General features: G+C 36.7%; 1 protein-coding gene across 2 annotated transcripts in view; it reads left to right on the forward strand.

Annotated features, from left to right (window-relative positions):
• MTPN (myotrophin) overlaps window positions 1–18,200 on the forward strand; it is a 62,023-nt gene that overhangs the window by 35,888 nt on the left and 7,935 nt on the right. For both annotated transcript variants that reach the window (XM_027101804.1, XM_027101805.1), the window contains exons 2-3: window positions 1,181–1,294; window positions 2,144–2,227. In XM_027101804.1, the coding sequence (XP_026957605.1) occupies window positions 1,181–1,294; window positions 2,144–2,227 (198 nt within the window). The remainder of the gene's footprint in view (window positions 1–1,180; window positions 1,295–2,143; window positions 2,228–18,200) is intronic.

Raw genomic sequence — 18,200 nt, forward strand, 5'->3', positions numbered from 1 at the left:
TTCAAAAGAGGACAATGATTTTTGATGAAATTCTTGATCCTCCACAGAGACAATATATTTGAAATATACATCTGGCCTGGAACTCGGGAACACTGTGTAATTTCGTTTCCTGACTTAAAGCTCTGATGCCTCCACTGACTGTTGTGACAGGCACGTGATCTCACCTCTTGGAATGTTTTTTTTTTTTTTAAGTACCAGCCCTTGAACAATAAGTAAGATAATATAGCTCACTCTGATACTTACTGGAGGATGTAAAACCCTGGAGTTAAACTTTTTCCTTAACGGAAAAAAAAAAATACCTCTATATATTTAAAGATTTCAAATTGTTGTTTGAATTTAATAACTTCATTGTTTGAAAAACTGATGCATTATCTTTATAGTGACCCTTAACATTAAAAAGAAAAGACTGAGTAATGGATTTCATTCAGAATTTGAGTATATCTCATATGTACATAGGTAACTTATAATAATAGCTAATCATATTTCTATTAATATTAGCTATAATATCTTAAGTGCTCTACATGGATCATTTAGTTTAACCCTCACCACAACTCCATTAGATGTAGGTATTGTTATCGTCATTATGTTTAGTCATGTGATGATTTGATTAAAATCTGCCTCCCACACTGGATGGTAAGCTCCGTGCAGTCAGCAGCCATTTCTGATTTTGCTCACTATTGTCCCCTGTGTGCACAGAGCCGGCCATACAATAGCGCTTAAATGCTGAATGAATGAAATGAATTCTTAATAGCTAATACTCATTACCTTGTGATGATGATGTCTGCCTCCATCAAAGTAGTGATGCTTTCTCTGAAGTATTAAAATACATGTCATATGATCTGTGTAAAATCTAAGTATTTGAACTCATCAGCCTTTGGTGGCCACATCTTGACATCGTGCTGATTGAACTCCTTAGAAATAGAGCACAATAATAGATTTCATTACATTTAGCATTTTTTTATTGTTTTCAGCTTGACTAATCATGATTTGAATTGCTGTCATGCTGTGTGCTATTTGTACAGAATTTAAAGTTCTTGGTTACTTATTTCACTTTGCAAGAAATGTAATTCTTTCATGAAACCCTTGCAGCTTTAAGAAAGTAAAAATAGCAGGTGCCTCAGTTCCCTTCTTCAGTCTACCATCCTTATGAATATTGTTTTCATTTGGCTTCTTTTATAAGGGAGAAGACGTCAACCGGACACTAGAAGGTGGAAGGAAGCCTCTTCATTATGCAGCAGATTGTGGGCAGCTTGAAATCCTGGAATTTCTGCTGCTGAAAGGAGCAGATATTAATGTATGTAAAGAACATTGTCATTCTAGAAAAAATTCTTGTATGCTTTTGGGTAATTGTTTTCTGTAGATTTATAAAATAGTTACTGGTGGAAACCTCATATGAAGTAAGAATATAGTCTGAAATTATACCAAATTTCTGTAACTTAGAAATACATAGTTGTGATTTTTTTTAAAATAAGCAGAACAAATTGATTTTTTTTTTAACTGATAAAACTGGGGGGTAGATGTTTCCTTTTCAAGTTCTAAAGCAATGTGAGAGTTAGCACTATCTGTAGGTGGCAAATAGCTATCACCCAATGGAGCATAGGGCTCTGCAGTCATGAGAAATCTAAACTGGATTTTTGGACAAAAGTCAGACATCAGTCGTCTCTTGACTCTTGCCTTTTGTAGCTGTTGCATTTCAGAGTTTTAGAAAAATGTTTAAGTAACCATGACAGCAAGTGAGATGAACTTTTCACATCTCAGGGGATACCATGTCACGTGGCCCAATTGTGGCAATCTTTTTACCTCTTCATTGGCTATGTTCCACCCCTCTCGAGATTCCCTTCCTGCACCACATTGGCACGTCTACAGTAATGCGGAGTTGAGGCTCAGAGAGGTTAAGTAATTAGTCATGCAGTAAGTGGCAGAGCCCAGATTTGAGATGGGGTCAAAGCCCTGCTCCATCTGTTTCACTAGGCTGACTCCCAAGGAGAAACTGCGTGTGGGCTTGGGCCTCTAGCAGCTCCTAAGAGGCTAAAAATGGGTAAACACTGATTTTGAAATATTTATGAGCATTCCCTAATTAGATCTAGAAGGAAGGAATAAATGAAAAATGGATGAGGTGATCTATATCTTTATTATTTCATAGGCTCCAGATAAACATCATATTACACCTCTTCTGTCTGCCGTCTATGAAGGTCATGTTTCCTGTGTGAAATTGCTTCTGTCAAAGGTGAGGTCAATTGCTGATTTTTATTGCTTTTTCCATTACTATGTAACTGTTTAAGCTAAGTATTTGGTTGTTAATTTACTTAAATTTTGTGTGGCATCAGGGACAGAAAAACTACAGGTAATATCCAAAATTGAGGTCTAGAGCAGTGTTGCTCAAAACAGCTGGTCCACAAGCTGTTTGTTACCAGTTCATGGTGGGTAAAGAGGTTGGGCTAGAAAATAAGTCAACACAGTCTCCTTCATCAAGAATATCTTGCTATTTAAAAAAAGTTAGCCAAACTAGGCATTGTAGTTAATAATCAGTAATATAGAAAATGTTGTCCCATGCTAGTAACAGTTTGCAGACTGGTACCATATTCACATACCACGCTTTGAGTAACGCTGGTTTGAAATTTGTATAAACTTCATTTTCTGTAGTACGTACTGAGCAAGATTATTAGAGGCAGATTGCTGTAAGGGCTCTCCAAGTCATCTGGTTTCTTGATGTGATTGAGATCATGGTAAATTTGTAGTTTTCCAGTGTTTTACCTTTGCTATTACAAGCTCTTAGATGAAGTTCAACGTCCAGCCTCAGAAATTAACCAGTCAGTTGCAACCATTCTAGGTGTATAAGATGGGACCTGCAAATCTTGGAAGACAAGAAATCTTCATAAAATAAGGCACCAGTATCAATCCCAAGGTTATCATTTCATGGCCATACTCTGGAAAGTGCTGTTCATAACATTTCATTTGGAATTTTAAAAAATAAGCCCTGCTAAAAGAAGAAAGAATTAGAAATTAAATGAGTAAATGTATATGAAGCATTTTGCCACAGTATCTGACACATAATAAGTACTCAATAAATAGTAGCTTTTATTACCTCTAAGACTAAAGAGGATTTTATGCTTCATAGAATGAACTTCAGTAAGATTTGGAGAACATTGAGAAAGTAGCACATTTGTCTCAACACTTCATTGACAACTTTTCAAAGATACTGTCTGAAAGCAGTTAATTCAGGTCCTCTAAAACTAGGGGGTTTACCCATACCTTCATGTCAAACACAACTACCGGATTCCTTTAAATGTGTGGTGGTGGTGGTTTTGAAAGTTTGGGGCGGGGGAGGGGTTGGGAGGTTTTGGCATATGGCAACAGGAGTTTTTCCATATTATACACCGTACTGATATGAAAAGCCAAAATAAAGGGGGATATTATTCTTTGCCACTGTAATGGATCCAGAATCTGTGGTAGGATGTACTCACAGAGATTTCCAGCCACTGTCTTTCTCCTTACTGTCTATTCCTCCACAACACCCATGAAAAGATTAAAAAGTACCTTTGAAAACTACTGGATAATTTCATCCCTGGGGGAGTATTTTTGCATATTATGTTAAAAACTCGTTGTCGAAGGCTACAGATATAAATTTACATTTCATGAAAGATTTTTATAATTTCAATATTTTGTTGGTTAGGACCCTGTATTGCAAGTAACTAAACCCGGCTCAGACAGGCTTAAGCATTAAAGAGATCGTGTTGACTCACATAGGTCTACAGTCGAGGCACAGCTTGTCCATGGGCATAAGTCACGTGACCAGCATCTGACTTCTTTTTTGGATATTTCTCAGCTCGTCCTCAGTGTTAACTTAATTCCCTTGGCCTCAATCTATCTGCTAAGTGTAGAGCAAAAGAAACAGTTAATACTGTATTATTGATATATTTGAAAGTTGCTAATAGGGTAGACCTTTAAAGTTCTCATCAAAGGAAAACAATTTTTAAACTATGTGAAGTGATATTAATTAAACTTATTGTGGTAATCATTTCACAGTATATAAACATATCAAATCATTATGTTGTATACCTTAAACTAATAGTATTATATGTCAGCTATATCAGTTACAAATTAATAAATTCATAAGTCGGAATTAAAACAAACAAGAAATGAATGGTTCTTTCCTTCCCCTTCTTTCTCCCTCTTTCCCTGACCTTTTCTATCTAGCCAAGGGTTTTCTTCTCTGAAAATAAAAAACTCCATGGGATCCTTTTTAGCTTAGGGCTCTGGTCATTTACTAAATGAAATGCCCCTAAGCAAGCTCCTCCCTCCTAGCCAGATCTCAAACTGTAGATCAGAACTGTATTTCTTTGTGATAAGCTTCTCTTTCCTCCTAGGACAAACAGAACAAGATGTAATTATTCTTATGATAGAGAGAGCCAAAACCATTGTTCCATATTTCTTATTCCCAAAACATGATGCTCTAGGTGACCAAGACCTTGTGGCTATAAGATTCCACTGTTAAGAAAGAATCTTCTACATTAAATAAGTTCATGAAAAGCTGGCTTGATTTGAATGTACATTAGGCCCCTGATATGTTATCCCAGAAGGGTCTTTATAAATATGTGCTGTGTTGCTGAATTACTGGTTATAAGTTGAGTTTCCTGACTTTTAAGTAGTTTTTTAATTTTACTTGTGCCCATAATATTCTTTCATTTGTGTCTGAGCCTTAATTTTTGTAGCTAAACAAGTGACATTCAGAGACGGCTGTATTGATGGCAGACCATTTGTAACCATGTAGAGCTGTTATTGATTTTAGATGAAAGGTTTTTTTTTACCTTTTTGAAAGCAACATAAAATTTAGTTCTTTTTTCAAAATTAATTACTTCAATTTTATTTTTGCATAAGCTCCTTTAATGTGTACCCTATAGTTCTGTTAACCAAATTTTTGAGGGGGGAAACTGTGCTCTTTAAAAAATCCTTAATTGCTAAAATAAGGCTATTCCAGTGCACTTTTTTAAAGTGCAGTCAATGTTTGTATTATGAAATCTGGTTTATTCTGTCTTATCAAAAGTAGAATCTTTATCAATTACTATTAATTCATTTTAAAAGTATGTAGTTTAGAAGTTTTCCACATTCATTGACATCTCTAATGTACAACTGATCCGTGAACAGCAAAGGTTTGTATTGAACCAGTCCACTTACACACAGATTTTATTCAGTAGTAAATGCTGCATATACTGCACGATGCATGGTTGGTTGAATCCACAAATGTGGAGGAACTGCAGATATGAAAGGCCGACTGTAAGTTACAAGTGGATTTTCAACTGCAGAGAGGGTCAGCGCCCTTAACCTCCCCCCACCACGCTGTTCAAGGGTCGACTACATTATTCCACTGGTATATCGTTAGCATAGGAAAAAAGCCAAAACAATAAATTTTAAAACTCAATATGATCACAACTAATAGAGAAAAACAAAAATTACAGAAAACAAAAGAATGGTAGAACGTATAAAATCAAACTCTATGCTATATGCTGTATTACTTACTGGACTTTTTAAAAAAACTTTAATGCCATGGAAGATGAAGTTTATGACACAAGTAAAAATTTAAAACATTTAATTCTTTATTGTCCATATAGCAAAAGAGGAAAGTAACATCTGTGGGAAATCTAATATAATCTTTGTTTATATAATCTCCAAATACATAAGTATAATCATCTCCATTTTATGGATGAGGTGACCATCTGTCCTGAGGAGGTTAAATAATTACCTGAAGTCTAATAGAATATAATGAAATCAAGATTTGCTCCAAGTTATATGACTCAAAAACCCATGTTCTTTCTACTACTTGAGAGTGGCTTTCAGACTTACTGTCAGGGATAGCTATGAGAAATGATTATGTATATTTCCACAGGTAAAAGATATTTGGCCTGATTTTTAATTGATACATTCATGAATGAAAAAAATGTAGCGATCAACACTTGTGGGACTTCCACTTGAAGCCTGAGGTCTGAGCACATGCCATGGTATCTCCTTTTTGCCCTCTGATGACAGAAAAGATGTTTTTAAAATGAATGAATCAACATCTGTTTTAGACCATAAGACAGCAGGGTTCATTAGACAAGAAATTATAATGAAGCCTTGAGAGACAGAAGGCAGGTAGGATGAAGTTGAAGAAGAAAACATTCCCAAACACGAGCATGAGAGGACTGTTGTGAAAGGTAGGAGTTGATCCAAGGCAGCTTGAAGCCCAGAAGTGGTCAGTACCCTTGAGGAACAGATGAATGAAGAGTTGGATGTGCTTTCCGGAAGAAACAAATGAGACCCAGAGGTGAAGACTGAAGGAGGTACGCAAGAAGTCAGTATGTGAATAAATCTAAACAAATATTAAAATACAAAACAAACATGAACATTTAAAATAAGCTAAAACAAGGCTCCCCTGGTGGTGCAGTGGTTAAGAATCCGCCTGCCAATGCAAGGGACACGGGTTCGAGCCCTGGTCTGGGAGGATCCCACACGCCACAGAGCAGCTAAGCCCGCGAGCCACAACTACTGAAGCCCATGCTCTGCAACAAGAGAAACCACCACAATGAGAAGCCCTTGCACTGCAACAAAGAGTAGCACCCACTCGCCGCAACTAGAGAAAAGCCCACGCGCAGCAATGAAGACCCAATGCAGCCAATAAATAGATTAATTAATTAAGCTAAAACTATAGAACTGTTAAATAATAACAAGAAGCAAGGGAAATGAACAAAACTCCTGGTATTCTCACCAAATCCAGAGTACATGAGAAACATTAGTAAAACTGGTGAAAGGAAACTGATGAAGCAGGTAAAAAATGCAGGCTCGAGAAGCATCCTGGGTAATTGAGTGGTCCCAGGGAGTAAGAAGCCCAAGTGAGAGTATGAAACAGAAGAAGTGGCAGCTGCACAGCAGTCATTAAAAAGGCCAAGCCTAACAGACTTCAGCCTGATGTTATGAAAGCAAAAACAGACGGTGTAAGCACCTGTCATACAGTTGAATAAGGTTCCTCCTTCTTTGCCCTAAAAAAATCTTAACAGGAAATTTTTGGAATAAAAGAGATATTTAAAAGATGTATAAAAATATTACTGAACTGATCTTCCTGATTAGAATCTCAGATACCTGAATAATAGCAGCGTTGCATGAACACATTATTTAGAAGAGAGTTAATCTTGAAGTGGTACTCTTGAACTATAATGTTATAATCAATGGACGTTCATAAGTCCAAAATTCATTTATTTTTCAGTTACATATAATTTGAAATCATCTAGTTTCTGTGTAAAGAAACAGTTCTCTAAGAGAAATAATAGTTTACCTGTAGCATTAATACACTATCATGTTAGACATTTCCGTTAACAGTATAGTATATAGTATTTAATATATACCAAATTTCTATAATATTTATACTTATTAAAATTCTTTATAATCTATGTAATCCCTTTGATAATAAAGGATTTTAAGAAGTATCCTTATTTTCTAAGGAAAACTTTCTAAATAATCCACTGAAGGATATTGTGGGGAAAGGGGAAATACTTAACATCTTTAAAAGATAATACAAGTTAACCTTTAAGTTCGCTATCATTTAGAATTCAGACAGGTAAGCTTTCAGTCATTTACTCTAGTGTGGTTTATACTCTGTCCTTTATATACTATATATTGCTATTAAAAATGACCAGTCAACCTCCTATTAAAACAAGAATTCTTTTAAACAAATAAATAGAAAAATTACCCCAGCATGAGAGAATCACAGATCTCATGAACTGAAAATTTAATGAAAGTTTTAAAAACATTATAATTACTGTTTTATTCTTAGATTACAGAAACAAACTGACAGTATACTTGTTATTATAAACCCATTTGTTGTTAGTGATAATACGAAGCTATATCTGAGAGAGAAAAGTCCAAAAGAAACTTTGCTTTTTTGTTTTCCATCATTTCTCTGCTTCATACTGTGTCAAAGAATTTTCCTCCTTAGCTCGGTGCTTTGTGACAGCCTGGAGGGGTGGGATAGGGAGGGTGGGAGGGAGGGAGACGCAAGAGGGAAGACATATGGGAACATATGTTTATGTATGACTGATTCACTTTGTTATAAAGCAGAAACTAACACACCATTGTAAAGCAATTATACCCCAATAAAGATGTTAAAAAAAAAAAAAAGAATTTACCTCCTTAGGATATCTGCTGTAACCTTACAACGGAAATATGTAACCACTGATGCTTGTGCAACTCTGATGTTAGTGACGCACAGCTGTTTCAGACCACTCTGTACATTCACTGTGTGGGACAAATGAGTGAGAAACAAAGATTTACTCAACAACCTTCCTTTTATAAAAAGAAAGTCAAAATGATTAACGTCTTACGTACAATTGCTGTAGAGAAGAAAAAGTACTAAAAATCAGTCTGTTAAGAAAATACAGAAAACCACCTTATCTGATAACATTGATGATTTTGCCCCATGTATTTTCCATGCTGTATTTTAAAAAATCAAGCGGCCAGTTAATAAAATTTGAATACCCCTCTCAAATACCAGCATTGTCAAATCCTCAAGAAGGATCTGCGGTACAGATTTTGCTGCTCGAATTGAGAATCAAGTGCGTAAGATATAAGGACTTAGAAGTCAACCCTTTCAGCCTAAATAAGTAGGTGTGCTGGTAGGTAGAAACATTTTTTTACTCAAATTACTCACTGTTCCACTCCCAGTAAAATCTAAACAGTTTCACACATTCTCAAGCACACATTTTATGATTACTTGGAATCCCCAGAGTTCTCCATATAACATGGGCAGGTTTGGTTTCAAAAAAACTTTAGGACAGATGACCTGCAAAGAACTGAGCAATGCCTTTCTGAATTGCCTTAGTTTAAGAAACTGTTAGAGAAGGACTAGCAGAATTGATACAGCTAGAAAACTTACCCCCCTAAATAACTGAAGAAACCAGTTGTTGTGCTGTTTTGATATATCTCACAAATCTCATCCACAAGTATGCCCATTGTAAGCTCATTGTTTTTTTACCTATTTAGCTCTTTTAGACTGGAGTGCATCATTATTTTAGATAGTTTCTGTTAGTGACATAAACTGTGTGTTGTGACATCACACACCCCCAAGTTTGGTTCTGAGTTCTCCTTCCTAATACCTTTGGCGCTTTGAATAAATTCCTTATCATCTCAGTCTAAGCATCCTCTTCTGCACCATGGGGCCAGTACTCATCACATAGAGTTGATGAGCACGTAAATTAGCTCATAGTTAAAATAGTACTTATACATAGGAAATGTCATTTAAGTGCTTTACATATATTAATTCACTTAATCATCACAGTAATCCTATGAAGTAGGTACGATTTTTATCCCCCATTTTACCATTGGGGAAACTGAGGCCCAGGGCATTAGGAAGCTTTCCCAGGATCACACAGCTCAATAGGAGGAGAGTTAGGATTCAAACCCCATCACTTTGGCTCCAGAGCTTGTGTCTGTAACCACTACATTACACTGCCTCTCAGTGTAGCCAAGTAGTTAGAAGAGACACTGTATGCAAGTCATTGACGGCAATACTGAGCTCATCATAAATTCTCAGTAAATACTAAGACCAGTTAGGATTGATGCAGATGACTTCGATGTATTTCTCAGAAAAGGGAAGACTTGCTGCAAGAATGAGGGTTCCCTGAAAAGCAAGTTTTATGAAAATGACTGTTTCAAATATAAACACACTTTTCATCCAAAACTTACAGTGTACCACATCATAGGTAATATATTGGCTCACTATCTGAATGTCTTTGGAGAGAAGTAATTTGAAGGCTCATTTATACTTTCTCCCATCCCTTATATTTCCATGATGAATTTCTCTCTGAAACCTTGAAATGACCTTTCTGTTTTTGCTAGATATGACTACAGTGGAGATGTTAAAAATCATATTTTCACAAGGGGTAACATAAGAACAAATCTAAGACCATTATATATGCAACTGAAAATGAACTGTAGTCACTGTCTCCAAAGGAGAAATAAAATGAAGAGAAATGTAGAATACATGTCATTCCCTGTTGCATGGTTAGCATGTTGTTTAGAGAGGCAGAGGGGGTGCAGATGAGGAGCATGGCATTGAAGTTAGAAAAGCAAGATTTAACACCTGGTTCTATGGTTTCATATCCAGTGAAGCACAGTTAACAGATAATAAAGGACTATGACAAGTGCTGTAAGGGAAGTAGGGTTCAACTGTAACAAAAACTCCTACTACAGAGATTTAAACAAGAAAGTGGCTCTTCTTTTTTGTGGCTGAATAATATTCCATTGTATAATTAGTTCTTATTTTTAAGAGAGATTAAGAGAATTTTTGATCTAGGAGTTACTGCCGAAATCATGTTAGGTTTACCATTTTATTTGCAGAAAGTAGCACAGAAAGGTTAAGGGACTTGCCTAAAGTTACACAGCTAATTTGTGGTAAAATTGGGTGGCCAGGTTCAGTATGTCCTTGAACCACACCACCTGCTTTTTCTTATCTTGAAGTATAGTTGATGTACAATATTATATAAGTTACAGATGTACAATATAGTGATTCACAATTTTTTTAAATTGAAGTATAGTTGATTTACAATATTGTGTTAGTTTCAGGTGTACAGCAAAGTGATCTGGTTATACATATATATGTGTGTGTATATCTATATACTTTTAGAAATTCTTTTCCCTTACAAGATATTGAATATAGTTCCCTGTTCTATACATACATCCTTGTTATTTATCTATTTTATATATGGTAGGTGCATCTGTTAATCCCATACTCCCAATTTATCCCTCCTCACCCTTCCCCTTTGGTAACCATAAGTTTGTTTTCTAAGTCTGTGAGTCTGTTTCTGCTTTGTAAATAAGTTCATTTGTACTGTTTTTTAGATTCCACATAAAAGTGAAACCATAAATTTGTCTTTGACTTCACTTAGTATGATAATCTCTAGGTGACAACATGGATGGACCTTGAAGGCATTACGCTAAATGAAATACGTCAGACAGAGAAAAATACTGTATGATCTCACTTATATATAGAATCTACAACAAAAACGAAACAAACTCAGATACAGAGAACAGATTAGATTGATGGTTGCCAGAGGCAGGCGGCTGGGTGGAGGGTGTGTGGGGTCAAAAGGTTAGAGGCCTAGAATTATCAGTAAGTCAGTCCTGGGGATGCAACAACGGCACGATAGCTATCCTTAGTACTGTATTATATACCTGAAAGCTGTGAAGACAGTAAGGCTTAAAAGCTCTCATCAGAAGGAAAAAAAAATCGTAACTCTACAGTGATGGGTGTTAACTAACCTTATTGTGGTAAATTTTGCAATATCTACATATATCATATCGTCATGTTGTACAACTAAAACTAATATAATGGTCTATGTCAATTATATCTCAACTTAGGAAAAAAACAAGTGGCTCTTAATGAAATGCCTGAAGGTAAGCAGTCCAGGGCTGAGTAGCTGGCTCCACTTGTCCTCAGTACCCCACACTCTCTTCTCCCCTGTCTTCCCCACTCCTTACGGTTGCAAGATGACTGCTGAACCTCCAGGCATTGTGTCTGTTTTGGGCAGGGAGAAGGGAAACAGTTAAGGACACTCTCCTCCCTGAGGCTTTATTGGAAAAGGAAAGCTATCCACGAGATGCCAGCTTTGTGCCAGATGGCCACCTGTAGCTTTAAGGGAGTCTGGGGATTCAGTGCCTTTTCAGCCTCTATAGGAGAAGAAAGCACAGAAAAAAGGGGTTTGCGCTAGACTTTGGATGAGCCAAGCTGTAGTACTGGGTTGGCCAAAAAGTTCATTTGGTTAATGAATCCATTCAATAAAGTTCTTGGTGAAAATGAAAAATGTGTCTTTTATTTTTACTTAAAACCGAACAAACTTTTTGACCAACCCAGTATACACCTTGAAGTATGATCAGCAACGTGCCAGGGGGCATACAGGAAGAGAGGGAGCCAGCTGTCCTGGAAACTCCAGAAGGGCTTCACGGAAACAATTGAATAAGAGTTAATCAAGTGGTTAAAGGGAGAGCACAAAGAATTGCTTTGTTCCTTTACATTTTAAGAGTCCTTGTTGGGACATTTAATATCAGATATATTTATTCAGGCATTCCTTTTGTACTTGATTCTAACCCACTTTCTTTCCAAAAGTGAGTTGAATATACCAAACCGTGGTTGCTAAATTTTTATTTCTGAGATAGTGGTTATATTCCAAGGTTGTGAAACAGTATCTAGCAACATAATACAGAAATGTCCGCCAAGATGTCATGTGTGTATCTAAATGCTAATTTTTTAATTGATTTGATAAATTTTGCACTGAAACAAAGCTGCGTAGTGTTTTAACAATTGATTAGTATAATTATAATTATCATCTTTGCCACGAAAGCCTTCTGTCAAGATAATGTCAGATAACCTGAGTACAAGTTTAAGAGTTTCATTCTTAAAATGTTACTAATCCAGTTTTCTGGCCTATTTGTCCAGATTAAGAACTGGTGGTAATTTTTTAAAAAACACACAAAAAAACCTGGTGGTATAAAGCAGAACTGAGCTGTCTGAAGTAAGAAGTAGATAAAGATGCACTCTTGTTTCATGCCAGTATATCTTATCTTTCTAGCTACATTGTAAACTATTCTATTCAAGGGCAGAGATAGTATGATGAATTTTTTTAAACATTCCCCATATTCTACAACTTAACTATCAAATAATACTTGATTGTCTAAAACGGTAACTTTTGAAAATGAAGAAATTACTGGTGAGGTTTTAAAGCTTTTTTACTCCCTAGAATGACAAATGACAAATGGCCTGTCTCTCTACTTGGGCCACTTAACTTGGCTGTAGCAACCTTTTCCTCCTCCAGGAAACTATCACAATCAGAATCACGCTGTAACTATAAGCAGGTGAGCCTAGTCCTTTATTGTATGTGTACAGTCCCTGTCTATATCAATTAATTTTAAAAAACATTTAATTTTTCTAATATCATTTGATAGCCTGTTATTGACACTGCAAGGCCTTGTGATTTCAGAGACTGATAAACATGGTTACTGCTGTCACCATATTTAGTAAAATGCAAAACAAGTGCACAGAGTGTTGTGATTGCTGTGACAGGAGTTTATGTAACAGCAGACACCTAAAGGAAGAAGAGGTCACGTGTGGTCCTGGGAGTCAAGGGCATAGTATGTTATAAATAAGGATGTCATTACAACTTTAGGTACCACAAATGTAACTTCAAAAAGCAGTTGACACTTGAGTTGAATCTTAGCAACTCAGTGTCCAAGAATCTAATAGAGAACTGGAGTACCTTCCAAGCAGAAGCAGCAATGTGAGAAGGTTGCAGAGGCAAGAAAGAACCAGCTTTCAAAGAAACAGCTTTTAGTAGTTTTATTGATTTTTGCTATTGTTTTCTTCATTTCTATTTCATTTATTTCTGCTCTGATCTTTATGATGTCTTTCCTTGTACTGACTGGGTTTTCTTTGTTCTTCTTTCTCTAGTTGCTTTAGGTGTCGTGTTAGATTGTTTTGAGATTTTTCTTGCTTCTTGAGGTGAGATTGTATTGCTATAAACTTCCTTCTTAGAACTGCTTTTGCTGTGTCCCAGAGGGTTTGGGTCATTGTGTTTTTGTTGTCATTTGTTTCTGTGTATTTTTTTATTTCTTCTTTGATTTCTTCAGTGATCTCTTGGTTATTTAGTAGTGCACCGTTTAGCCTCCATGTATTCGTGGTTTTTTAGTTTTTTTTTTTCCCTGTAATTGCTTTCCAGTCTCATAGCATTGTGGTCAGAAAAGATGCTTGATACGATTGCCATTTTTAAAATTTTCCGAGGCTTGATTTGTGACCCAAGATGTGATCTAGCCTAGAGAATGTTCCATGTGCACTTGAGAAGAAAGTATAATCTGCTGTTTTCTAATGGAATGTCCTATAAATATCAATTAAATCTGGTCTATTGTGTTATTTAAAGCTTGTGTTTCCTTATTAACTTTCTGTTTGGATGATCTGTCCATTGGTGTAAGTGAGGTGTTAAAGTCCCCCACTATTATTGTGTTATTGTGTTACTGTCGATTTCCTCTTTTATAGCTGTTAGCATTTGCCGTACGTATTGAGGTGCTCCTATGAGGTGCATATATATTTATAATTGTTATATCTTCTTCTTGGATTGATCCCTTGATCATTATGTAGTATCCTTCCTTGTCTCTTGTAACATTATTTTAAAGTCTATTTTATCCGATATGAGTATTGCTACTCCAGCTTTCTTTCACTTTCCATTTGCATGGAATATCTTTTTCCATCCCCTCACTTTCAGTCTGTATGTGTCCCTAGGTCTGAAGTGGGTCTCTTGTAGACAGCATGTATATGGGTCTTGTTTTTGTATTCATTCAGCAAGCCTGTGCCTTTGGTTGGAGCATTTAATCCATTCACATTTAAAATAATTATTGATATGTATGTTGCTATTACCATTTTCTTAATTGTTTTGGGTTTGTTTTTGTAGGTCCTTCTCTTGTGTTTCCCACTTAGAGAAGTTCCTTTAGCCTTTATTGTAGAGCTGATTTGGTGGTGCTGAATTCTCTTAGCTTTTGCTTGTCTGTAAAGCTTTTGATTTCTCCGTCGGATCTGAATGAGATCCTGGCAGGGTAGAGTAATCTTGGTTGTAGGTTCTTCCCTTTCATCACTTTAAGTGTATCATGCCACTCCCTTCTGGCTTGTAGAGTTTCTGCTGAGAAATCAGCTGTTAACCTTATGGGAGTTCCCTTGTATGTTATTTGTCGTTTTCCCTTTGTTGCTTTTAATAATTTTTCTTTGTCTTTAATTTTCGTCAATTTGATTACTCTGTGTCTCAGTGTGTTTCTCCTTGGGTTTATCCTGACTGGGACTCTGTGCTTTCTGGACTTGGGTGGCTATTTCCTTTCCTATGTTAGGGAAGTTTTCAACTATAATCTCTTCAGCTATTTTCTCTGGTCCTTCCTCTCTTTCTTCTCCTTCTGGGACCCCTATAATGCGAATGTTGTTGTGTTTAATGTTGTCCCAGAGGTCTCTTAGGCTGTCTTCATTTCTTTTCACTCTTTTTTCTTTATTCTGTTCCATGTCAGTGAATTCCACCATTCCGTCTTCCAGGTCACTTATCCGTTCTTCTGCCTCAGTTATTCTGCTATTGATTCCTTCTAGTGTATTTTTCATTTATTGTATTGCTCATCTCTGTTTGTTTGTTCTTTAATTCTTCTAGGTCTTTGTTAAACATTTCTTGCATCTTCTCAGTCTTTGCCTCCGTTCTTTTTCCGAGGTCCTGGATCATATTCACTACCATTATTCTGAATTCTTTTTCTGGAAGGTTGCCTATCTATCTCCACTTCTTTTAGTTGCTTTTCTGGGGTTTTATCTTGTTCCTTCATCTGGTACATAGTCCTCTGCCTTTTCATTTTGTCTGTCTTCCTGTTAATGTGGTTTTCATTCTACAGGCTGCAGAATTGCAGTTCTTCTTGCTTCTGCTCTCTGCCCTCCAGTGGATGAGGCTAGCTTGCATTAGAATTTTCATATGAAAATCTTGAACTAAGAAAGTAGTGGTAGCAAGGACAGGTGGAAAATGTTAGGAACATTATGGTCTAAAGATTTGGTGACTGATAACATGTGAAGTAAACAAGAAGAACTGCATAGTGTCTCCACAGTTCCTGGAAGGTGGTTCTTACCATGATAGTGAATACTGCAGAAAAAGAAACAAGTTTGTAGGAAAAGATCATGGATTCACTTTAGGAATCGTAGAGTTTGCGGTATTTCTGGGACTTAAAGTAGATAAGTCTCAGTGGCATGTATATGTGTTTATATATATATGGGTTTAAAGATCAGGGTAGATATTCAAAATGAGTATAAAGGTTGGAACTTAAATTGTAACATGGATGAGATCAGGCAAAAAGCGAAGAGTGCCAAAGACCAGAACCATGGAGAATCCAGCATTTAAACAAAGCAGAGAGAAAGTAAAGGGGAGGAGGGTGGAGTGGAAGTAGTGGGTGCAGGAAGGAGAGGCAGGCTAGACAGACAGAACTTGGAGATAATATTCTAAAGCATTTTCAGGACAGCATAGATTAGACTATAAATTGCCTTCTGTGTCCATTTTTTACTCTTTCTTTTAGAAGGGGAACCCCAGGTTTTAACTGGGTGCATACATTGCAGCCTAGCTAGTCCTTGTATCTCAGTTTGCCTTGCAGTGGATATGACTTTGTGTCTAAGTTTGGGCTGATGGGATGTGCACAAATGATGTGTGCCACTTCTAGATCATCTCCTAAAATGTGAAGCCACTTACTGGGGACTTTCACCCCCACATCCAGCAGGCTGGAAGCACATGTGGAGGTGAGCACACTTAGCAGTAGACTGTATTATGAGAGAGAAATAAATTAACTTAGTTTAATACATTGTGTTTTAGCCTCTCTTTGTTATAGCAGTTTAGCCAAACCATAACAAATTGGGTCAAAAGTTGTTATTTGTAAATGAATGAACAGGAGTGGGGAAAACTTGGGTGTGGATCTCCCGATTCTGTCACTTGGGAGAGTTGCACAGGGTTTTGATTTTGGAACAATAGAAATAAAACTGATCATAGTTGTCTGCTAGGTGCCACAGTGAGCAGCGTTTACCCAGAAGTAATTTAAGCACTGTTTATATATTTTAACTGTAAAAGTCTATCAATATCCAGGACCAGATCGCTTTACTGGTGAGTTCTACCAAACATTTAATGAAGAATTAATACCAGTCCTTCTCAAAGTCTTCCCAAAAACATCAGTACAGATGGGACCGCTTCCAAACTCATTTTACAAGGCCAGCATTACCCCTATACCAAAACCAGACAAGGATGCCACAAGAAAATTGCAGACCAATATCCCTGATGAACATAGATGCAAAAGTCCTCAACAATATGTTAGCAAATCAAATTCAGCAATACATTAAACGGATCATACTCCATGATCAACTGGGATTTATTCTGGGGACACAGGATGATTCAGCATCTGCAGATCAATCAGTGTGAACACCACAATAACAAAATGAAGGATAAAAATCATATGATCATCTCAGTAGATGCAGAAAAAGCATTTGACATAATTTAACGTTCATTCATAATAAAAACACTCAACAAAGTGGCTGTAGAGGGAACATGCCTCGGCATAATGAAGGCCATATTATGGCCACAAGCTATACATCATAATCAACAGTGAAAAACGGAAAGTTTTTCCCCTAACATAATGAACAAGATGAGGTTGCCCACTCTCACCACTTATTTAACATAGTACTGGAAGTCCCTAGCCAGAGCAGTTAGGCAAGAAAAGAAATAAAAAGCATCCAAGTTAGAAGGGAAGAAGTAAAATGTTCTCTGTTTGCAGGTGACAGGATACTCCATATAGAAAACCCTCAAGACTCCACTAAAAAACTGTTAGGGGCTTCCCTGGTAGTGCAGTGGTTGAGAGTCCGCCTGCCAATGCAGGGGACATGGGTTCGTGCCCAGGTCTGGGAAGATCCCACATGCCACAGAGCGGCTGGGCCCATGAGCCATGGCTGCTGAGCCTGCGTGTCCGGAGCCTGTGCTCCGCAATGGGAGAGGCCACAACAGAGAGGCTCGCATACAGCAAAAAAAAAAAAAAAAAAAACTGTTAGAACTGTTCAACTAATTCAGTAAACTTGCAGGATACAAAATCAATATACAAAAATCAGTTGTGTTTCTATACACTAATAACAAATTAGAAGAGAATTTTTTTTAATTCTACGTAAAATTGCGTCAAAAAGAATAAAATACCTAGAAAGAAATTTAGCCAAGGAGGCAAAAGACTCTTATGCTGACAACTGTACAACATTGATGAAATATATTAAAGACACTAATAAATGGAAAGATACTCTGTGCTCATGGATTGGCAGCATCAATATTGTTAAAATGTCCAGATTGCCCAAAGCAAGCTTTAATGCAGTTTCCATCAAAATTCCAATGGCATTTTTCACAGAACTAGATTAAACAATGCTAAAATTTTTATGGAACCACAGCAGATCCTGAATAGCCAAAGGAATCCTGAGAAAAGAGACAAAGCTAGCAGCATCACATTTCCTGATTCCAAATGATATTACAAATATGTAGGAATCAAAACAGTATAGTATTGATGTGAAAACAGGTACATAGATCAATGGAATAGAGAATCCAGAAATAAACCCATACACACACACACACACACACACACACACACACACACACACACACACA

Source organism: Aethalodelphis obliquidens, unplaced genomic scaffold (genome assembly GCF_003676395.1).
Source record: "Aethalodelphis obliquidens isolate GAN/ISIS:26980383/991018 unplaced genomic scaffold, ASM367639v1 scaffold5, whole genome shotgun sequence".
Lineage (NCBI taxonomy): Eukaryota > Metazoa > Chordata > Mammalia > Artiodactyla > Delphinidae > Aethalodelphis > Aethalodelphis obliquidens.